General features: G+C 49.7%; 1 protein-coding gene across 4 annotated transcripts; it reads right to left on the bottom strand.

Annotated features, from left to right (window-relative positions):
- Positions 1-1,774: 1,774 nt before the first annotated feature.
- On the bottom strand, positions 1,775-18,833 carry LOC148403275 (macrophage mannose receptor 1-like). 4 transcript variants are annotated; one of them, XM_088376127.1, is made up of 56 exons: positions 18,552-18,828; positions 16,526-16,764; positions 16,337-16,449; positions 16,032-16,153; positions 15,899-15,961; positions 15,667-15,822; positions 15,503-15,582; positions 14,950-15,067; positions 14,818-14,868; positions 14,102-14,322; positions 13,913-14,025; positions 13,620-13,741; positions 13,487-13,549; positions 13,251-13,406; positions 13,075-13,166; positions 12,475-12,589; positions 12,355-12,405; positions 12,107-12,274; positions 11,770-11,883; positions 11,592-11,693; positions 11,301-11,509; positions 11,115-11,227; positions 10,849-10,970; positions 10,714-10,776; positions 10,472-10,627; positions 10,278-10,366; positions 9,896-10,016; positions 9,730-9,765; positions 9,481-9,648; positions 9,201-9,320; positions 9,010-9,120; positions 8,902-8,937; positions 7,902-8,122; positions 7,717-7,829; positions 7,407-7,522; positions 7,269-7,334; positions 7,027-7,182; positions 6,827-6,915; positions 6,311-6,431; positions 6,141-6,176; positions 5,892-6,059; positions 5,681-5,800; positions 5,502-5,612; positions 5,394-5,429; positions 5,149-5,328; positions 4,787-4,933; positions 4,495-4,629; positions 4,266-4,426; positions 4,068-4,191; positions 3,930-3,984; positions 3,791-3,851; positions 3,593-3,726; positions 3,479-3,522; positions 3,229-3,402; positions 2,997-3,151; positions 1,775-2,925 (listed from the first exon to the last, which is right to left on the bottom strand). In XM_088376127.1, the coding sequence occupies exons 1-56, from the start codon at positions 18,628-18,630 to the stop codon at positions 2,818-2,820; spliced, it is 6,513 nt and encodes a 2,170-aa protein (XP_088232253.1). In that variant the 5' UTR covers positions 18,631-18,828; the 3' UTR covers positions 1,775-2,817. The 4 variants fall into 4 exon arrangements, with proteins under 4 accessions (XP_088232253.1, XP_088232261.1, XP_088232281.1 ...); XM_088376135.1 differs by lacking the exon at positions 18,552-18,828 and adding an exon at positions 18,279-18,302; XM_088376145.1 differs by lacking the exon at positions 1,775-2,925 and having other exon boundaries at positions 2,946-3,151; positions 18,552-18,833.
- Positions 18,834-22,333: the final 3,500 nt, after the last annotated feature.

Consider the following 22,333-nt stretch of genomic DNA (forward strand, 5'->3'; position numbering starts at 1 on the left):
ACGTTTGACGTCTCCCTCCTGGCGTGAACTATGGAAGCCAGAATGTAGATTTACGATTTGCCAAGGAAAGAAAGAACAACTCACTGAAACACCACTTCCATTATGTTAAAACTTGTCTGGTGTTTATTCCTTGTTTTTATATTCGCCAATTAAAACATAAAAATCAGACATTTGGTTAACTGCTTTATATGACAATATGTATGTGTTTTACGTTGTTATATGAGTTGGTGTCCCCCAAATACGGCACAATGGATTTTTTTCAACCTTTTATTCAAACACAAACACATTCTTGTTTACTTGTTTGTCTGTTGTCTGCCATGTCTTGTCACCGTGGGATAGGGGGGAACGAAATTTCGGTTTCTTTGTGTGTCTTTGGCATGTGGAGAAATTGACAATAAAGCTGACTTTGACTTTGACATTCGGTATAATAACACCATCAACTACAATCCAACAAATACAAAATTAAAACATCAATGTCGGCGTAACGTGTGTCGGTTGGCATAGCAGCAACGCTATCTGTCACTCGTGAATCTTCGCGAACGAACCTGAAAATGGCGGTGTACTTAATAGAGTATCCGAGTGACGTCACAGATCAAACAGCCAATCAGAAAGTGGGGGTGAGGGCGGGTGTGGCACTTTCCACTTTCCGTGAAGCTTTGACCATGATTTTTTATTATTTGATTTGATTTGGGAGGACGATTCGTTGAACGATTTGTTTGAACGAATCTTTTGAGTGAACTGATTTATTTCACTTAAAAGAACTGGAACGCACACCACTAGTGCTGGACAAATTTTACCCGGGGGGGGGATGACGTCAGTGCCTCCGTCACTGGGAAAAAAAAATGTATTCATGATTATTTTCTGTCTAAGTTGTTCTAACTCATTTAAATGCATATTTTTGATATAATTGAAATAATCCACCCTCCATTTTGCAGGCAGGCTTTAACAATTCTATGTTTGAGGCATCACAACAAACACCCACCAGCTTTGGCACACCATGACCACGGCCAAGGGGCTCTCGGGAAAATCTTGCCTAGGGCACCAAATTGCTCATGACACCACGGAAAGTGGTGGTTAATTGTGTGGAAGGTAGAATATGGTTTTATGGAGCAACTCGCAGGAGAATTCTGCCCAGAACAGTGCCATAATAGTTGAGGTTCCACCCAGACTAGAACTTGCCTGTTGTTTGAGATGTCCGTTGTTGAGCGAGGAAAACAAAGATGTGGGGTAACGGTTGCTTCTTTATTGGCAGGATCTCTGGTTGTTTAATGTGCGGCCAGGACACGAGGCATGGCAGCAGATGAGGCAACAGCGCCGTCCCGTGGTCAGAAGCTTTAATACTGCCCGGAAAAGGCGGCACAGCGTCACCTGACCGTTTGGTATCTACGTGTATTGGAAAGTCACTGCCCTGTGTGTGTGTGTGTGTGTGTGTGTGTGTGTGTGTGTGTGTGTGTGTGTGTGTGTGTGTGTGTTGTGTTCGCGCTTTTGACGAAGCAGTCATGTTTATATAAAATAATAAGGCAATTTACACACATATGAAGATGAAAAAGTTTGTCTAAACTAACAGAATATGAACACATTGCTGTTTCTCCCACTTCAGTGTTCAAAATATTTCATTCAACCAAATCCATTGAGAGTTCATTGAAAAAAATGTGCCTTTTGTTTTTAAATTTAGCACCAAAAAAAATAAAATAAAATGGTGGTAGGGATGAACTGAAGAGTTGAGTTGCCACGGTTTGAATCAGTGGAAAAGTGTACGAAAAAAGACCCTGAATCGTAATCAATTGCCTTTATTTTGAAATTTTTGCAACGACAGTGAAAACCCAAATTTTTCTGACAGCAGTGATTGATTAAAACACTGCGATCAGTCATCATAAATGTACGAAGTGGATATAAATCTACATGAGATACAGTGCATTGCAGATGCGGTAACGTAGCGTAGAAATAACGACAGTGAAAACCAACATTTTTCTCACAGCAGCGATCGAGTCGAAAACTGCAATCAGTAATCAAAAATGCGATAACTGAATATAAATTGACAGTGACTTGTAGATGCTGTAACAGACCACAGAAAATGATGGAAAATACTGGATTACCCTTCCAGTGACATTTCTACAGTCGCACACATCATTGGCAGTAACATAGCTCTCTAGTGATTCAAAATTCATTCTTTGTAATCATACACTCTATAGAAGCTTTTTTTTTTTTTTTAACAAGGAGCTGTCAAGTCCCGGCTCGCTTTTTAAAGGCGACGAGGACAAGACAACACGACACGAATAAAAACAAAACCATGAACGATAGCAAGAACCGACTTTGGACTTTCATTCCAGCCTCGAGACTATTCTCGTCTCTCCCGCGCTTACGATTGGGCTCTTTGAAAGCACTGGAATTTCTGTACCTCGTGTTTTGCTCTTTGAGTCAGTCATTTTACAAAAAGGCAGTCAAAGTGAAGTCAAAAAAAGAGCAAAGGACAATCCAAGTCGAGTCGAGTGTAAGTGAACATAGCACGCTCGTTCACATTGCATCTGGACGCGACATCTCGTTGGCTGATAACAGCTAAGCTAAATGCTAAAAACACTTGGGATAAGATAAGTTCTCTCTCCAGGCCTTCGGATATGTTGAGGGCCTAAGCTAGTGATATTTTTTGTCTTTTTATGTTTTTGTGGTTTTTTTTGGTTTTGTTACAATGGTGATACTATTTCTTTGGAGCAGAGTAGGAAGGGCATTCAATCTTTGTCTTCGAGGATGACTTGCTTGCATTGTCAATTTTCTCCATGGGCTCTTGGGCCGTTGGGAACCGACACAGCCAGGCGGACTCTACGGCGCCACCTGTGGCTCCGGTGCGGCAATTGGAAAATGCGCTGTGGGCATTTTGCACATGAAGCTGTTGACTCGGGCGCAGGACATTCGCTTCCATCTTCCAGTCTGAAAGAAAACCATCCATTTCAGTGGAGCGCAAAGCACTTCTTCTTCCCAATGCTCATTGGAGGACGCACCTGCCGTAACACAGCCACGCAGTGTTGGTCGAGGCCGACGCGCTGGATGGGTTCTCCCGCGGCCCAGTGGGTGAAGGTCACCTCGCGGCGGTCCGACCACACCAACGTGCCGGGAAGCGCCAGGTCGTTCAGTCCGGTCCACATGTCGCTGGTTTCTGATGGGAGGGAACAGAGCTCTCATCCGGTTCTCAGATGTCGACGGGGACTGTTAATCAACGGTCGGGATGCGCACCAAGGTGGGAGACATTTTTCACTGAGGCCTGCTCCATCTCGCTGCGGATGGACACCAGTTCGGCACCGAAACCACGACACACCTGTTGCGCATCAGCCCAGTTCTTTTCCTCGTCAAACGTTTTGTAGCAGAACCCGGCAAACTCCTCCCAGTCAGGTGCCGCGCATCTGGGCTCTGCAGGCGAGACCCCGCGTGAGTTGTAGTCGTCATGACAGTTGGCGTGACCGAAACAAATGGTTTTTGAACTCACCCCCGTCCGCAAAGGTATAAGACACACCCAGTGGGTTGTTCAAACTGCAGATAGGAAAGCGGTCATTAGATGGTGGTTCCTCATGGGAGTTTTCTGTGAAAGTTGGCCACTCACTCTCTGGAGGTGAGCCTGTTCCTGGTGGAGCCATAGTAAACGTGCTGCCTGGGAGCGCTCATCACAATGCAATCTCCTCCGATGTCGTTCTGAACGACTCCAGCGTGAATGGCGGCCGCGCAGATGTGCGAGTCCTGCATTTACACAAAGTTGCAATCGCATACAAGACCTCGACCAGCGGGTCAGGCAATCACGTACCTCCGAGTAGACCAATGTTCCAGCGACAATGTATTTGCCACAGCCCGGTGGACAGTAGAAGCTGCAGGAGTTAGGTGCAAGTTGTGAAATTGATGACTGGCCGTCATGGTCATGAACCATCGTGTCGGGTGTGACTCACGTCATCGAATCGGTGAAGCGGACGCTGTTGAACTTTCTGGCGCAGGTGGTCTTATCTGTCGGACAAAAGGCGAGATCATCGCATGTTTTGGGGTTGTCGTTTTGGGACACCAAAGCGGCCGCGGATTGCGTTGCTCACCCTCATGTGGGCATCCCAAGATGTCGAAGCGGAGGCCAAACTCTGGACGATTCTCCAGCGGCAGGATGAGGACGTACTGAGCGAACGCGGGCGTCTCAAGCAGATGGGTCCCACCGCCGACGAACTAGAAATCGAATGTTTCCTTGTTTGTTGTGACAAGATGGGAGGATGAGCTCACGGTCCACTCCATTGGCTCACCTTCCCGTCCGGGTGTTTGGTCCACTTCTTCCTATCGACGCTCAGTCTCATCTCAAGTGGGATGTCCCAGGAGCGAGCATCGGTGCTATTACAGCCCTGGGTCACGATCGCAGTCACCTTCCTCGTGTAGCCGAGGTTCACCAGGATCCAGCTGCCGAGGGCTGGAGGAGGGGGACAAAAGAACGCTCAGGAGGAGACCCAAGTGCCAAGCGGTCAATTTTCCACGCACGATTTTTGGACGGCTTCCAGCAGGACTCCCCGTTGAGGCGGGCTTTTTCCGGGGCGGCGTCTTCCATCGAGGAGGAGGCCTTGAAGGAAGAGTCGGCGACGCTGCCGTCGGCGACGCCCAGACTGTCGAGACACACTGAGGACAGCCAAAAGTCATTACAATTCGGAACGGATGCTTCGAATAAAAATCCGGCCACGGAGCCCCTCGTGGGACTCCTTGCATTGGTTTTCCTGGGAATTTGAGGAGTCCTAGATTCAGTGCAGAGCGGAAGATCGCGAGGCGTGAATCCCACCTTTCTGTTCGCAGCTATAGACCATGTGCAGATATTTGGAGGGGGCAGGGCAGGACGCGTCCTCCAAAAGCTCAATGTGGCATCTTTGCTGGCTGTTGCACAGTTTCCTGTAGCGAGGGACGATGCCTTCCACTGAGCAGGTGGTCTCTGCAAGTCACAACGCGTCGGTGAGTATGAGCATCGACGAACCGAACGAGCATCTGAACGGTCGGTAAGCATTGCTTCAATTTCACGACGTTCCGTAGCAGGCCAAAGTTGTTTGGGGACTTTCAGGAGAAAACCAAGTGAAATACGCTGAATGGGCCTTCAGAGGTCGGCGGACAAATGCTTTCATTGGCCAATGGTGGATGCTCAGCTCTTACCGTCTTCCAATGAGTCGTCGTCGTTGAATGAGTAGTTGTCGTACGAGTCCTCCTGGCAAACGTCGTCACTCCGCCGACCGTAAAAGGCGGACTGGATGCTGATGCGGCTTTGCTTCTGACCCTCAGCCTCGCACACGAGGTCAGCAGAATGCTTGTTGCAGACAAGGATCTCCTTAAAGCCTGCAAAGCGTCGTCGTGTCATTTTTGTCTCTTGTCGTTTGAAGCCAATGTTCAAGGAGACTTACCGTTATGAGGCCGCTGTGGCGCTTTTGGCGTGTCTCCTGCAAGATAAAAGCAAACGACGCGAGTCGGCAAGTTGTGAGAATCGGTCGAGCGTCGCCGCCGCGTCTTACCTCTTTTCTTGCAGATGTAGCCTCTCTTCTTCCGGCAATCGTCAAACTTCCAGCGGTTGTTGCTTGTGAGTAAGGAAAGACAGGATGCACCAGAGGGGTCACCGGGGTCATCTGGAAGGAGACGACAGATGCTCAGCTCCATTCGTCCCAGACAAACATCGATTGGGTTTTGGACCCACCTCCGTCCATGACGATGTAACCAAACGGGGATCCGTCAGTCCATCCGCTGCCGTCTTTCGTGACGTTGTTGTCGAAGCCCAACCACAGAGAGGGAGCGCCCGGCAGAAAAGTGTAGATACCTTTGGAGGTAAATGGTCAACTGAGTTTGAGACAGTCCACGTTGGAGGAATTCAACAGCTCTGATCGCGACCAGACAGACGGACAGCCTACTTTCTATGAATTTCTGTTCTTGTGAGTCGGTGATGCTGAGCAGGTCGCCTCCGTGGCGGAGGCAGTCGTCTCGCGCCTCCGTCCAGGCCTTGGTGGGCTTGCGTTGAATCAGGTAGCAGAAGTCGGAGGAGGATCGCTCCAGCCACCAGCCGCACTTTGCACTCCAGCCTGCAAGCGAGAGTCGAGTCAGTTGAGGGCGAACGGGCGACGAGAGACCACCACATGTCGACTGCCGAGTGGGACGCCCACCTGCCGGCAGAGGAAGAAGAAAGTCTCGGACCATGGCTGGAAGGAAGGAAAAGAGAGGACATGTTAGCACTCTGATGTAGCTTTGCCTTGAAATGTAAAGTGCTTTTCAAATGAAATTTGTTCTTCATGTATGTATTTAAGTGCAAAGTGAGTGGTCGTCATTTGCTGACCTTCTTTACAGATGAATGGCTGAAGATTGGTGCAGGGCCAGTCCTCAAGTTTTCCAGTCTGCGACAAGGCAGCGCAGTCTCCACGTCTGGCCGGCCTGTCTGGGACCCACTCGATCTTGCCCTGCGGACGACACGCCGGACGTGACTTTGGCGCGTTTGGTCTCGCTCGCCACCACCGCATTTGCTCCAAAATGATGAGTCCTCTCTCCTCCCACTCATCCACACTTTCCCACAGTGTGACTTGAATTCATTGGACAATTTCCCTCCACTTAAATCACAACTTGAGTTTCAGACTCAATTTCATATTCTCGAGCGACTTTGACTTGTGAAAATCTGCATTTTAATCACACATGATTAATACACGTCATTTAATTTTATTCTCATAATTTCACAACTTTGTCCTTGTTAATAGCCCATCTGATTAACACCTTCAACGTTTCTCTCTTCTGGTAACATGACGAGCATTCGAACTTTTGACTACTTTTGTAGGCCGCTCGCTCTAAACGTTTGGCTTACCGCAGGAGTTGCGTCGCTCCACTCAAAGTTGCCCTCGTTCTTCTTGAGTCCCACCCAAGATTGCAATCCTCCTACATATGGCGCGTGAGCTTGAGGAAATCACAGAAAGCGAGAAGAGCATTCAAAGGTGTCAGACGTTGGCAAACGCTGGGGGGGGGGGGGGCGACAGCTGGCGTCGGCAGTTTGACCGTGGCGCTCACCAGCCAAGAATTTGCCCTCGTCCCATGAGAGGACGCTGGCCAGGTGACCTTTGGATTCTCGGCAGAACTTGTCGGCATCCTTCCAAGTGCGCTCCATCCTCCCAAAGTGATAGCAAGAGCCCTTGTACAGGAAGTCGCCAGGGTCGCAGAAGGAAGCTGAAGCCGCCGAGAAACACGGATTACAAAACGGCAAGGGGGCGCTGCGGGTGTGAAAAGAAAGGAGAAGCGTGGCTGCCACTCACTCTCCACTCGATGGTAGCCCAATCCGTAGTTTTTGTAGGAACACATCCCTCCCTGCAGGAGGCAGTCTGCAGGAGGACGACGTGATTGCTTTTGTTCCTCCTTTCAGCGTCAACATCGACACGGACGTGCACACTTACCGTCGGGCGACCGCTTGCACATGTAAGCCAGTGAGGATCCGCACGAGCCATGTCTCCACTTGCCAGGCTGACTGTACACACCTTGGTTGACGTAGGCGCAGGACTCAACGTTGGAGCTGTCGGGGAAAAGTGGGGGAAAATGAGACACACATCTGACAAACGGTCCAAATCGGAGGCTTTTCCCATCTTTCTCGGCAAAAGACAATTTTACGTCAATACATGTGCTCTCTCAAATTTCGCAAATGGGTTCCATCATCTCGCCATGTGCCCTGGCTGACAATGAAAGGCCGCAAAGCGGTGACCTTCTTACCTTCCGTCTTGACGCGAGTCCCTGTTGGCGTAGGCCGGGGTCACACCGGTGTCGGACCAAGTCAGCTTCTTTTCTCCCTCTTCAAAAAACTGACACCAGTCCTTGTTGCAGTCCTGCCGAAACAAATCCCGGTTGTCAGTCACCTACCGGCAGCGAGCCAACAGCAGCCTGCGCTCGCGTCTCACCAGATTGGAGAGCCCGATCCAAAAGGGCTCGTCGCCCATTTGCTTCTTCACGAAGCTTTCCTCGTAGGGCGAGACGATGGAGACCAGGTCGCCGCCCTCCCAGAGGCAGTCGTGACGAGCCCCCAGCCAACCGTTGGTGGTCTCCATCTTCTTGTAGCAGTTGGAGCCGTGAGGATTCCATCCGTTTTTGGCGTCACATGATGCCTTGGGATCGATCAATGCTGATAAAACAGCAACGTTAGTTGCCTTGGTCATGTTTCAACGTTTGGTGAAAAGCAGAAATTCAGCAAGCATGAATTTCTGATGGGGCTAATGAACTTTTTGACGACTTGACGGATAAAGAAAAGATACTCAAACGGTTAAAAGAGATGCCTCTGTCAGCAAGAACCGTTCACGATCCGGCCATTAAGACTGATGAGAGCCTCAACGCCTGCATGAAGCTCAACCTCACCGCATATCAACCGGACTACAAAGCCATCAGCAAACCGATGCAGCCCCAGAAGTCTCATTAGTTTTTTTTCTTCCTAGGCTTCAGTATTAAAATGTTATTAAAAAGAATTAGTATACTCAAAAAATCGTTGGTCTTATTTAAAATACATGCATTGTATTTAGCCTATCTTTTTTTTTTTAAATGGTATGGCTCTCACGGTGAATTTTTTTTTTTGAAATGGGCATTTATTTGCTCTGTCCGCCAAAAAGGTTCCCGACCCCTGCTTTAGAAGGACACGGGCATTGAAGGCTATTAGCCTGACAGAATGCAGTCACAAACAGGGCCAGTTTCAAGATGCTGAACGATCTCAAAGAACCAACTCGGGCTGCCACAAGTGATTATTTAGCTCATGGGCTAGTCACCCATGGTCTAGCCGCTATTGAACGGCGAGCAGCTGATCTTTCGCTTACAACCTGAATTCTTTACGCGAGGACAATAAAAAAAGAAGACAAGCGTCGTCATGTCGTTTTTGCCTCGTGTCGCTGGAAGTCACCGTTCACCGAGACTTACCGTCATGAGGCTGCTGCGGCAGTTTTGGAATGTTTCCTGCAAGACAAAAGCCAAAGAAGCGAGTCAGCACGTTGTGAGGATCGGCCGAGCGTCGCCGCCGCATCTTACCTCTTTTCTTGCAGATGTAGCCTCCCTTCTTCTGGCAATCGTCAAACTTCCAGCGGTTGTTGCTTGTGAGCAAGGAAAGACAGGACGCACCGGAGGGCTCACTGGGGTCATCTGGAAGGAGACGACAGATGCTCAGCTCCGCATGCCTCCGCAACGTCCCAGACAAACATCGGTTGGGATTTTGGACCCACCTCCGTCCATGACGACGTAACCCAGCGGGGATCCGTCAGTCCACCAGCTGCCGTCTTTCGTGATGTTGTTGTTGATGCCCAACCACAGAGAGGGAGCGCTCGGCAGTAAAGTGTACAGACCTTTAGAGGTAAATGGTCAAATGTGGAACAGGAGATTGAAACAGTGCACGTTGGCGGACTGCAACAGCTCTGATCGCGAGCGGACAGACAGACGGACGGACGGAAGGACAGAAGGACAGACGGCTGGCCGACCAGCCAACCAACCAGCCAGCCAGCCTACTTTGTATGAAGGCCTGTTCATGTGAGTTGGCGATACTGAGCAGGTCGCCTCCGTGGCGGAGGCAGTCGTCTCGCGCCTCCTTCCAGGCCTTGGTCGGCCTGTGTTGGATCAGGTAGCAGAAGTCGGAGGAGGGTCGGTCCTGCCACCAGCCGCACTTTGCACCCCGGCCTGCAAGCCAGAGCGGAGTCACTTGAGGGCAAACGGGCGACGAGAGACCACCGCACGTCGACTGGCGGGTGGGACGCCCACCTGGCGGCGGAGGAAGAAGAAAGTCTTGGACCTTGGCTGCAAGGAAGGAAAAGAGAGGACACGTTAGCACTCTTCGATTTGCCTTCAAATGTAAAGTGCATGAAATACATCAAAGGCAGGATTATGATGAGGAGAGAGCACGTGGTCGTCATCATCACTTGCTGACCTTTTTTACAGATGAATGGCTGAATATCGGTGCAGGGCCAGTCCTCAAGTTTTCCAGTCTGCGACAAGGCAGCGCAGTCACCCCGTCCGGCCGGCCTGTGCGGGACCCACTCGATCTTGCCCTGCGGACGACACGCCAGATCGATATCTTCTCACACTAGATGTATCCATTTGTCTCATTTCTGAGCCGCATTGTTGTCAACTGCCTGCCAGTCTAAGCCCAATTGGAGTTTCACACTCGAACTTTCCCAACTTTTCGTTCTTCTAATTCAGTCAAACGTTGTCTTTCGTCCTGACTTGGAACTTTTGCCACCCGACGTGACGCCTTCATTCCGGGCCGGAGACAACTGTTGCAGACGGACGGCTCCGAACGTTTGGCTTACTGCGGGTGTTGCGTCGCTCCACTCAAAAATGTGGTCGTGTTTCTTGAGTCCCACCCAGGATTGCAATCCTTCTTTGTAGGGCATGTGACCTTGAGGAAATCAGAAAACGCCACTGAGCACAAGACCAGCATCCAAACTTGACAGATGTTGTTGTGAGACGATTGCCGGCATCGGCGGTTTGTCTTGAAGCTCACCAGCCAAGAATTGGCCGTCGTCCAGTGAGTGGACGCTGGCCAGGTGACCTTTCAATTCTCGGCAGAACTTCTCGGCCTCCTTCCAAGTTTGTTTCATCCCCCAGAAGTGATAGCAAGAGCCCTTGTACAGGAAGTCGCCAGGGTCGCAGTCGGAAGCTGAAGCCGGCAAGAAACATGGATTACAAAACCACAAGGGGGCGCTGCAGGTGTGAAAAGAAAGGAGAGGCGTCGCTGCCACTCACTCTCCACTCGACCGTAGCTGAATCCGTAGTCCTTGTAGGAACACAGCCGTCCCTCCGGGCAGTCTGCGGGAGGACGACGTGATTGCATTTTGTCCTCCTTTCAGCGTCAACATTACAACGGGGGTTCAGACTTACCGTCGGGCGACCGCTTGCACATGTACGCCAGTGAGGATTCGCACGAGCCATGTCTCCACTTGCCAGGCTGATTGTAGAGGTGCACACCTTGGTTGACGTAGGCGCAGGACTCAACGTTGGCACTGTCGGGAGAAGACACACACGTGAAAACGTGCCAATTTGGAGACTTTTCCTTGACACGTGTGCTCGCTCAAATTTTGCAAGCGGGTTCCATAATCTTGCCGCGTGTCCCTCATGGACGCAAAAAGGTGACATGAGCTCCTTACCGTCCATCTTGACCCGAGTGCCAGTTGACGTAGTTCAGCTTCTCAGCGGTGTTGGACCAAGTCAGCCTCTTTTGTCTCGCTTGAAAAAACTGACACCAGGTCTTGTTGCAGTTCTGGAGAGTTCAAACCCGTCCGTCGTCAGTGAGCGAGCTAACAGAAGCTCGCTTGCTTGCGCTTGCGTCTCACCAGATTGGAGAGTCCGATCCAGAAGGGCTCGTCGCCCATTTGCTTCTTCACAAAAGTTTCCTCGTAGGGCGAGGTGATAGAGGCCAGGTCGCCGCCCTCCGAGAGGCAGTCGTAACGAGCCCCCAGCCAACCGTTGGTGGTCTCCATCTTCTTGTAGCAGTTGGAGCCGAAGCGACGCCATCCTTTGTTTGTTTCGCACGTGTGAATGACTGAGGACAGACGGACACATTTTGGGATCATTCCGACGTCATAGCGCCACGCTATTTGCATTCTTCGAGCACCTTGTCTTACCTCGTCTCTTGCAGACGTAGCCGCGCTTCTTCTCGCAGTCGCCGACCTCCGGGCCGCCCTCGCCGCCGAGTAAGGAGTTGCAGCGTGGGCCGGAGGGGTCACCTGGAAGGAGACGGCAGACGCTCAGCGCTCCTCCACGGAAACGGACGTTTTCCGGCCAGGTTTTAGAGCCACCCACCTGCGGCGGCCAACTGGACGGAATCGGGTGAGGATCGGGCCGACCGCTCGCTGCCGTCTTCGACCGTGGTGTCGTTGGTGTCCAACCACAAAGAAGCGTTGTTTGGCAGAAGACCTTTGGGTCAAAGGTCAACACGGTTGAAACATCTCACAGGTGCATGTGCTTAACCGTAATGAAGTGCGGATGACGTCTGGCTCGTGTTCTTGTCGCTGGGGGCCGGCCACAAGCTTTTCTTTGGAATGAAAGAAACTTGGCAAAAAGTTGATGTGAGTCGGTGGTCTCTCCATTTCACTTTCTCCCGCATGTAGTCTTTCATCAAGCGCATCGGACAGCCTACCTTGGACGAAGGCGTGTTCCTGCGAGTCGGCCATGCCGAGCAGGTTGCCGCTGAGGCGGGCGCACTTGTCTCGCGCCTCCTTCCAGGTCTTGGTGGCCTTGGAGTCGATCAGGTAGCAGAAGTCGTTGGCGGGGTTCTCCTGCCACCAGCCGCACTTTGCGCTCTTGCCTGCAAGCGAGACTCGGGTCAGGTCACTTGAGGGCAAACGGTACTTTGCGTATGTGGGCGGCAGGGTGGGACGACCCCACCTGATGCTGATGTCGGCGTCAGAAGAAGCGGAAGAAATTCTCTGGCCTTGCCTGCGAGGATGTGAGAGGGATCAAACATGAGAGAGCGCCAAGAAGACAGAGGGCAAATGACTTGCCGACCTTTTTGACAGATGGATGGACGACGCCCATTGCATTGGGTCGGGTGAGCTTTACCATCAAATGCCAATTTGGAGCAATCAGATGATCTGTATGAATTATACCACGGGACATCATCCTGCGGGGGGAGGACACAGACTCGAGCGGGTTAGTTGTTGCAGTTGTTCCCATGGCCTCCCAGCAAATCCCTTCAAAGTCACTTTATTGATTCGAATCTCTCCAATTCAGTTTCATCACCTCTTTCTCACAATCAGAATTCCGATTGAAAGGTTTCAATGAAAAAAATGTTGCCCTGCAAGACAAGCGGTGGGTGCACTTTCATTCGATCGATCACCATGGTGGTGATCCTCATTGAATCCTCATCGAATGAAAAAACACGTTTGTCTTGCAACACCGCTCAAGGCAAGTCCAATTCAAATCAAACCAAACCATTTGACAGGCAGAGCGAGCGAACGAACGAGCATGCTTGTCCGATTTGTCCTCCTAACTCAAAACAACTTTGTTCCGCTAAAATCCCACTTTTTAACATGACGGCTTCATTCTGGCCCATTGACAACTTTTTGGACCTCGATCTGTTGCACACAGGTAAGGTAGGTCACTTACCGGAGATGATGTGTCGCTCCACTCAAAGTAGACATCGTTCTTCTTGAGTCCCAGCCAAGCCAACCATCCTTGTCCATCTCGTCGCACGTGAGCTTGAGGAGAGCGGAACAAAGACTTGTTGTGAAACATTGCCGGTCCATTGCTGGCCTGCTCATTTTGCCTTGGCGCTCGCTCACCAAACAAGAATTGTCCGACAACCAGTGAGTGGACGCTGGCCAGGTGACCTCCCTCGTCCTTGCAGAACTTCTCAGCCAGTTGCCAGGTTCTACGTGTCCCCTCAAAACGGTAACACGAGTCCTTGTACAGGAACTCGCCAGAGTCGCAGAAGGAAGCTGAAAACCAAGAGAACCTCGTTAGAAAAGCACAAGGAGACGTTGCGGGTGTAGAAAGAAGAAACGTCGCTGCCGCTCACTCTCAACTCGATCGTAACGGTAACCCAAGTCTTTGTAGGAACACGGCCATCCGTCCGGGCAGTCTGCAGGAGGACGACGTGATTGCAATTTTCCTCCTTTCAGCGTCAACATCCCAAGAAGAGACAGACTCACCATCGGGCGACCACTTGCACATGTATGCCAGTGAGGATCCGCACGAGCCATGTCTCCACTTGCCAGGCTGATTGTAGAGGTCCACACCTTGGTTGACGTAGGCGCAGGACTCAACGTTGGAGCTGTCGGGGAAAAGTGGGGGAAAATGAGACCCACCACAAGGCAATTTGGAGTCGATTCTCCTCTTTTCGGATCGAAAGAAAACAAAAGCTGCTCACACATTTTTGGAAAGGCTTCCAAAATGTTCCTGTGCAGCTTGCCGGACACAGAAAGCAAAGAGGTGACCTTCTTACCTTCCCTTTTGACGCGGGTGCCAGTTGGTGTAGTTCGGCGTCATGCTGGTGTTGGACCAAGTCAGCTCCTTTTCTCCCGCGTCCAAAAACTGACACCAGCCCACTTTGCAGTCCTGCCGAAGTCAATTCCGGTTGTCAGTCAACTACCGGTAGCTAGCCAACAGCCGCTAGCCAGCACTTTGGTCTTACCAGATTGGAGAGCCCGATCCAGAAGGGCTCGTCGCCCATCTGCCGCTTCACAAAGTCTTCCTCGTCCGTGGAGGTGATGGAAACAAGGTCGCCGCCCTCCCAGAGGCAGTCGTGACGAGCCCCCAGCCAACCGTTGGTGGTCTCCATCTTCTTGTAGCAGTGGGAGCCGTGAAGAGTCCATCCGACTTTTGCGTTACATGTCGCCTCAGGAATGATTGGTGCTGATGAAAGAGCAAAGTCGCCTTGGTCATTTGTCAGCGTTTGGGGGAAAAACACAAAGTGAGCAAAGAGACAAGAAGGAAGTGGCTGCCAAATTGCGTCACCTGCACGACTGACAATAATACAATATGAGATCAATCAACTGGAACGTAAGCGTTGCGCAGAGGCTGAGATCAACCGGAGTCCAATTCCCTGTTGGCCGTGCACAAAGTTGGTCAATAAAGCCAATTCTGATTCTGAAATCATCTATCCTCAAAAAATCAACAAGGCCCTTTTTTCGTTTCTTCTCACGATCAACCCTTTTCAACATGCTGAATAATTCCAAGGACATGTCAAAGGACGGAGGGAATTCAGTCCACTTCTGTCTGACATGCGTTCGTCCGGCCTCTGCTGTCCTCCCCCCTTGCCTACTCGGAGCAGGGGAGGGAGGGGCGGGCGGGGGGGCGGGGGGCGGGCGAGAGGAGAGAGAGGGCTGCGACCCTGTGTGGGACTCCCACCTGATTCTGATGTCGGCGCCACACGAAACTCGAAGGAATCTCTGGCCTTGCCTGTAAGGACGACGTGAGAGGATCAAATATGAGAGAGCAACCAGAAGACAAAGGGCAAATGAGAGCTCGCGACTTTCTCACCTTTTTGACAGATGGGTGGGTAAACCTCGTCGCAAGGCCACATGCCAACTTCACCAGTCACGAACAATTGGGCGCAGCCGTCACGTTTGTCGTGTCCTGTACGCCACGGGACGTCATTCTGCGGAGGGAGGACACAGCGGGTGGGCGTGACTTGAGCGTGTTAGGTGTTGCAGCTGCTCACATGGCTTTCCAGCAAATTCCTTCAAAGTCACTGTATTGATTGAAATCTCTCCGATTCATTTTCACAACCGCTTTCTCACAATCAGACTTGTTGCCATATTCAGACTGACAAATGTTTCCCTGGAAAATGAAAGGTGCACTTGGATTCTACTGATCACTTCATTGTTTTTTCCATCTCAATGATCATTTGAATCCTCATCAAATGAAAAAACCCGTTTGTCTTGTAACACATTCAAATCAAACCATTTGACAGGGAGAGCATTCTTGTCAGATTTGTCCTCCTAATTCAGCACACCTTTGTTCTGCTCAAATGACACTTTTTAACCTTTGCCCTCTTTTTTGGACCCCGATCTGTTGCGCACTTGTCACTTACTGTGGTTGATCTGTCGGTCCACTCATATTTGCCGTTGGTCCCCTTGAGTCCCACCATATTATAACCATCTCGCGCGTGAGCTTGAGGAGAACAGAACAAAGACTTGTTGTGAAACATTGCCGGTCCATTGCTGGCCTGCTCATTTTGCCTTGGCGCTCGCTCACCAGCCAAAAATTCTCCGTCAACCGGTGAGTGGAAGCTGGCCAGGTGACCTCCCTTCTTCTTGCAGAAATCCTCAGCCGCTTGCCAGTTTGACCGGGGCCCCTCAAAATGGTAACAAGAGTCCTTGTACAGGAACTCGCCAGAGTCGCAGAAGGAAGCTGAAACCCAAAAGAACCTTGTTAGAAAACCACCAAAAGAGGGTGCGGTGTGATAAGAAGCGCCGCTGACACTTACTCTCCAGTTGATCGGAAATGGAAGCAGATTCTTTGCGGGAACAGGTACGTCCATTCGAGCAGGCTGCAGAAAGATGACGGAGTTGCGCTTTTCTTCTTTCAGCGTCAACATTACAACGGGGGTTCAGACTTACCGGTGAGCCGCCGCTCGCACATGTACGCCAGTGAGGATCCGCACGATCCATGTCTCCACTTGCCAGGCTGACTGCTGGACTGCACACCTTGGTTGACGTAGGCGCAGGACTTAACGTCGGCGCTGTCGGGGAAAAGTGGGGGAAAATGAGACACACGACAGGCCAATTTGGAGTTGATTCTCCTCTTTTCGGATCGAAAGAAAACAAAAGCTGTTTTTGAACCTGCGCACACATTTTTGGAAAGGGTTCCAAAATGTTCCTGTGCATCTTGCCGGACACGGAACGCAAAGAGGTGACCTTCTTACCTTCCGTTTTGACGCGTGTCCCAGTTGGTGTACTTCGGCGTCATACTGGTGTTGGACCAAATCAGCTCCTTTTCTCCCGCTTCATAAAACCAACACCACTCGTCGTCGCAGTTCTGGCGAAAGCAATTCCGGTTGCCAGTCAACTACCTGTAGCTAGCCAACAGCCGCTAGCTAGCACTTTGGTCTTACCAGTGTGGAGAGTCCGATCCAGAATGGCTTGTCGCCCATTTGCCCCTTCACAAAGTCTTCCACGGTCTCGTCGGCGAAGGAGACAAGGTCGCCGCCCTCTAAGGTGCAGTCGTAACGAGCCCCCTGCCAACCGTTGGTTGCCTCCATCTTCTTGTAGCACTTTGAGAGGTGAGAAATCCATCCGTGGGCTGTGTCACATGTTGGTCCAGAATTGGTTGCTCCTGATAGATCGGTTAATCCTAATGAAACAGCAAAGTTGCCTTGGTTTGGTGAAAAGCAGAACTTCAGCAAGAATGAAGTCGGCCGAATTGACTTTTTGCCAAATTGCGCCACCTGCATGACTGACTTGGGCGTTAAAGGCCAATTAGCCTGAGAGCGTGAACGTGGCGTTTTTTTTCCATGAGATAAACGGTTTCAAGATGCAGAATAATTTCAGGGAGCGTTACACATGTCTAAAAACGGAGGAAATTCAGTCCTCGTGCTACCACTTGGCCAGGCAAGCTTGTTTTTCTCCTCAAGCGCGGCCCACGTCAAAAGAGTTCGACTTTTTTTTTTTTTAAATTTATTCTCATCCATTGCCAAAAGTTACAAACTAAAATAATATATTCAACAAGGCACATTTTTGTCACGAGATAACACTTTCAAGAAGCTGAATGATTTCAAGGACTGTTGCGCATGTCGAAAAGGGGAAGAAATACAGTCCGCTTGTGTCATTCTGCCGCCACTCGGGGAGAGAACAAGTTTTTTTTTTTTTTTTTAACTCGACTCCTGCCCGCAGGATGGCGCTGGAAGTCTACAAATTCCACTTGCAACTGTTTTCTTTTCATCAATTACCAAAAGCTACTTTGACAAAAAGGAAGACGTGTTGGAATTTCACGTCTCTTGTAACAAATCTTCGTGACTATCGTTTCCTTTGCCCCACCGCCCACACACGCTCCAGTGCAACGTATGTGCCCCCCCCCCCTTTTTTTTTTATATAAGAAAAACGCAATGTGTGGTTGCAAATATTCAAGCCAATAGTGGTGCTGTTGTCTTGCGAACTTACGCGTGTGCACGTCGCTATAAACGCAGACAGACGTTTTTGTTGATTTTGTTTGGAGGGATGGACAAACAAGTGCCACGTTAACATCAAAGTGGATCAAATGATATAGTTGCGTCTGTTGCATGTCCTACTCGATATAAAACATTGTTCGGTGGTAAAAAGAAGGCAGGTAGGGCTCTGGATACACTCCATCTCTATTCAAATGATTATTTGATCACTTATGCTTAGCGCCACATGGAATAAACGACTTTTGTTGCAGACCGGACGGACGTCGTCATTACTCTGAAGTACAACCTTTGCCTATTTCCAAGACAGTATGTGAGGAGAAAAACGGAGTTTGCCTTTCCAACAAAGTGACACGCAATTTTGTCCTCACTGGGGCTCTTTTACTCCCCAAACATATTTGATAAGTGTCTATGTTGAGGACTTGCTGTATAACATCCTCCCTGTGATATTGGGGTTCTCGCATGTTCATATTTAACAATTGCAATCATTTTCTTCTGCTCTGTCACTTCAGTTAAGGAATCCTTCTAAGATTCGTTTCCTCGCAAACTTCTTTATCTCGAGTTGCCGTGCGCATTTGGGCGAGGGAGGGGGGGGGTTGGGGTGGGGTTGGAATTTGCCATTGTGTCTCGCAATCAATGTCAGCTTGTTAAAGAAGCATAAAAATCAGGTAAAAAAGACTCTTTGCGCTCAGAACGCAAAGCTTACGTGCACAAGAGCAAGCGCTGTTACATCCATTTGAAAAGAACTCCATTTGGGTCAAAAAGTGGACCGAATTTGGGTTGAAAATCAAACCAAACTCTTTTGCGCAGAACGGTCCATTTAGTACAAAAAGTCCTCAAATGCCAAAACGCCCCATAGTTGAGACCCATTCACCCAGCTTCCTAAGTCGGTCCAATTTGGAACCCGGCGGCGGATCCGCACTGCCATCCGAAGCGCACACGTTCTTCCAAAGTTATCCATTTTGGTCGATGTACTCACCGTCTGCGCAGCTGTACAACATCCATACAACGCAAGACAGGAGAACCAGCGCCAGGCGCGCGGCCGGCGGGCTCATCATGGCCTCGGCGCTATTGAACGCAGAAATCTCGGTGTGGTGCACGCACTCGTTCCGCTCGAAACAAGGACAGCCGCCCGCTGGACAGGCGCTCAATCGCTCGGCTGCGGCCTCTGCGGCTGCTGCTGCTGCTGCTGCGGCTGCTGCTCGGCCCCCACCTTCGCGAGTAACGCACCTTCGGAAGAGCGCGTTCCCGCGGAGACGCTCTGTACGCGAGCACGTCTTTGAGCGATGCAACGCGATGTCAATTTGGCCACCTTTGTCCAGACTTTGGACACCGCAAGCGAAAAAGGGGGACAAGCTTTGGGGTCACTTCAAGCTACGTTTTAAAGTCAAGCCAAATCACGTGTCAAAGTATTTTTATTTTTTTTTACTCGACATCGGTCAAAGTGGAAACAAATCAGCTCTTGACATCGTCGACTGACTGAAAAGTCAAAAACATTGGCTCACTCAATCAGCCGACATTTTCTGAGCAGGTTGTCACGTAGCAGGAAGGATGGCTTCCTAAAAAGGCACCGGCGCTTTTTAACCAAGGGGGTGTCCGGTGGCGCGCCGGGACCATTTTTCAGCCCGGAGTTTCAAATCCAACCGGCCCAATGGCAGGCGGACAGAATAGTGGAATACCGCCGCCGCCGCGTCACTTGACTCGACTATATTTAAGCGCTGACCATGGGTGTCTATCACAGAAAATAAAAGATGATCCATTTACATCATGAAAATATATCATCACTAGGCTACTGTAGCAGTTGCATTATGGTTTATGTTCAAGATTTTCTTATTCGCCACGTTTGAGCGTGCCAAACAAGGAATTTGACTTTGGTACATCGCAGCCTCTGTTCAACAGTTTGGTGACTAAGAACACTCAGGACGCGTGAAAAATGACAAATATTCCCAAACGTTCCTATTATTTTCCATGGTAAACAGTGTATTTATCTTCTAAAATGCAAGCTAGGAGAGCATCCAAGACTGATATTAGCGTAGGAATTAGCCCGTGTTGTAGCCTAAGCCCCTAACTAAGCCTGGCTCCTGACCATTTTCCTCTGCGGTTGGTCTTCTTGAAGACCTATTTGTGAGCTTGGCACACTTGGCAGCAAAAAGCCTTTCGTGTTCAGCTTTTTTCCGTCCGTCGTTCAATTCACTGGCTCCACCCCTTTGCCTGGTTTGGTTTGATTTTCAGCCTCATCCAGGCATGAAGAAATCTACCCATTTCAGTGAGTGCTGGGGGTGGGTTGTATCGCCCAACTCGACACACCGGGAAGAGAACTGCGATGCAAAACGGGTGTTGTCCTTCCTAATATGGTGACGTTGGAAATGCATTGAATCAAAAGCTAGATTAAAACTTCACTGAAATGATGGCCCTCACCGGCCCCGCATGGGAGCGGCCCTCGACTCTCCCGATTAGCCGGCATGCCATTGGGGGTGTCTCAGGATGCCCCCCACCGCATACACACACACACGCGCACGCACGCACGCACGCACACACACGCGCACACGGACACACACACACACGGACGGAAATTTGCAAGTTGTTGGATTTTCACTTTTTCTGCATTCCCCTCATGTCAGGTTTTATGCATATCACATGAATCACATATCTTAATGCGGCTTTCAACTCAGGCAGCCACAAATGATTATCGTACTAGTTTCACTGGTTAGTTTACCACCGTAGTCGCTATTATATTCTCTCTCGCGTATCACAACAGCGAGCTGCTGCTCTTGCATAACCATTATTTCTGAGTGCTTGAAGTCTTTATGATATGTACAAAAATAAGAAATGACAGCAAGTATAAAAGAACATTCCACTTTGATGGAACTCTGCAGCTTGTACTGGATGTACTCGATGGTGCTGATGACAAAGGTTTCCAGCACAGTGACGCTTGGTTTCATTCAAGGTCATTCATCGGTGCAGCGTCCTGAATTTTACTCTCTGTGATTCCACCATTTGTCTTCTTCAGTGACATACATTCACTCTTGCACGAGAGCACCTCAATGACCGTACGGCTCACTTTTACGTGGCGCATGCATGAAGGCGGCAATCGGCAACAAGCAAATGCCAAAGGTACCCTACTGGCCCGAATACAAGACGAGGTTTTTCTCATTGAAATAAAACTGATAAAGTGGGGGATGGGGTCGTCTTACATTCGGGGTCTAGACAAAGTCTTTTTTCAAACTTGAGTCTCGAAAAAGACGGGGCTGTCTTACAATCGGGGCTGTCTTATAGCCGGGCCAATACGGTAGGTACTCTGCCACCAGGCACAAGACAAGTATCAACTTGGGAGCAAACCTTTCCTTAATATGTACCGGTTAGGCTGTGAGTTAGGTTTCGCTTTTTTTTCTCTGCCTCCACCCTTGTTTCCAGGACATGATGCTCAGGCCCTCTTAGTTTCTTTTCAGGTCATTCAGAGAGAGAGAGAGGTTTCGTTTTCTTTTCTCCGCCACCTCCCTTATCTTGGAGCCTGAATTTGTTCCTGACAGGATGTTGCCGGTAACAAATGTTTCTATTTTCCAGCACTCTCAGGTTGCCTTGCTCTCATTCAAGGTTATCAAAAGGTGCCGCGTCGCCGCCGGGCCAGCACCGTCCCGAACCTTCCTCGATTAGAAATGTTACGCTCTGTAAGTCCACAATTGTTATTTTCAATGACATACACTCACTCATTCACGGGAACACCGAAATGAACTTTTACGTGGCACCTGCAAGATGGCATCGGTTGGCAACAAGCAAATACCAAAGCTGCTTTGCCACCAGGCACAAGACAAGTATCAATTTGGGAACAGACATTTCCTGAATAGACTTGAATCTTTTTCTTCTTTTTGTGCCAGAATGGAATGAGGGGTGCCCAGCTCAGCTGCTGCTTAATTGCAAAGTCCTTTATTGGCCTTTAAAATGAACTCACAACAACAATAAGACAAATAGCACTGCATTTCAGCTCCGCCGCAAAAGGTCAGAAGGTCAATGGCAAACAGGTGTCGCAAATCGGTGTGGGTGTTGATGACAACGAGGCTGGAGAACAAGGTGTCATGTTTGAGTGACTGGACATGTTAAGAGGAAGAACCTGTGCAGCCTTTTTTTTTCTCCATTGCTTGAGTGTCCTTCTCTCCTGCAGTGGTGCAAAAGTGTTTTAGTTGTGCCTGCAGCAGTCTGGAGGGCCTTCTCTTTGGAAGCAGAGACTCAAGCCAAAAAAGGTTGGGCGCTATGCACACCCAGTAACTAATTGGGACATCTAGTGGCGATAGTTGGGATTTGGTTTTTTTTTTTCTATAATATTAGTTTTGTAATGACATCTTTTTTAGCCACGGGCATTTTGGAAAAAAGTGAAAATTGATTGGATAATTTTTAATTGTTTTTTAAGCGGGTGGTAAATCACAATGTCATCAACCATAATATTAGTTTCTGCTCCGATTTAAAATCAAATTCCCAATTTCTTTTTGCCAACAAATCTGTACTATGATTCTCAATGGAGTGCACTTGTTTTTTTTGTTTTTTGTTCATTTTCAAATGGATCGAGAAGTAGCGCAAGGGGGCGGGGGAGCATGCTTCAGCTTAACGGGGTTGTAAGGTGTACAAGAAAGCCAAACTGCTAACCGTTACGCAATGAAATATGCATAACGTGATATGTCCAGAGTACTGGCCCAAACCCCAGTCTGAACCCAAGCCCTAAACCTAGCCCTAGCCCTAGCCCTGTCCCTGTCCCCTAACCCCTAACCA

The sequence above is a fragment of the Syngnathus floridae genome, chromosome 1 (genome assembly GCF_059516105.1).
Source record: "Syngnathus floridae isolate MCC-2025c chromosome 1, RoL_Sflo_1.0, whole genome shotgun sequence".
In the NCBI taxonomy this organism is placed as follows: domain Eukaryota; kingdom Metazoa; phylum Chordata; class Actinopteri; order Syngnathiformes; family Syngnathidae; genus Syngnathus; species Syngnathus floridae.

Excerpts from the sequence above, each read along its gene's own strand:
- LOC148403275 (XM_088376127.1), bottom strand. The coding sequence starts at position 18,630 with ATGATGAGCCCGCCGGCCGCGCGCCTGGCGCTGGTTCTCCTGTCTTGC. Across the intron at positions 10,971-11,114 it reads CACTCGGGTCAAGATGGACG|TGCCAACGTTGAGTCCTGCG; the intron begins GTAAGGAGCTCA and ends TTCTCCCGACAG. Across the intron at positions 4,630-4,786 it reads CTATAGCTGCGAACAGAAAG|TGTGTCTCGACAGTCTGGGC; the intron begins GTGGGATTCACG and ends GGCTGTCCTCAG.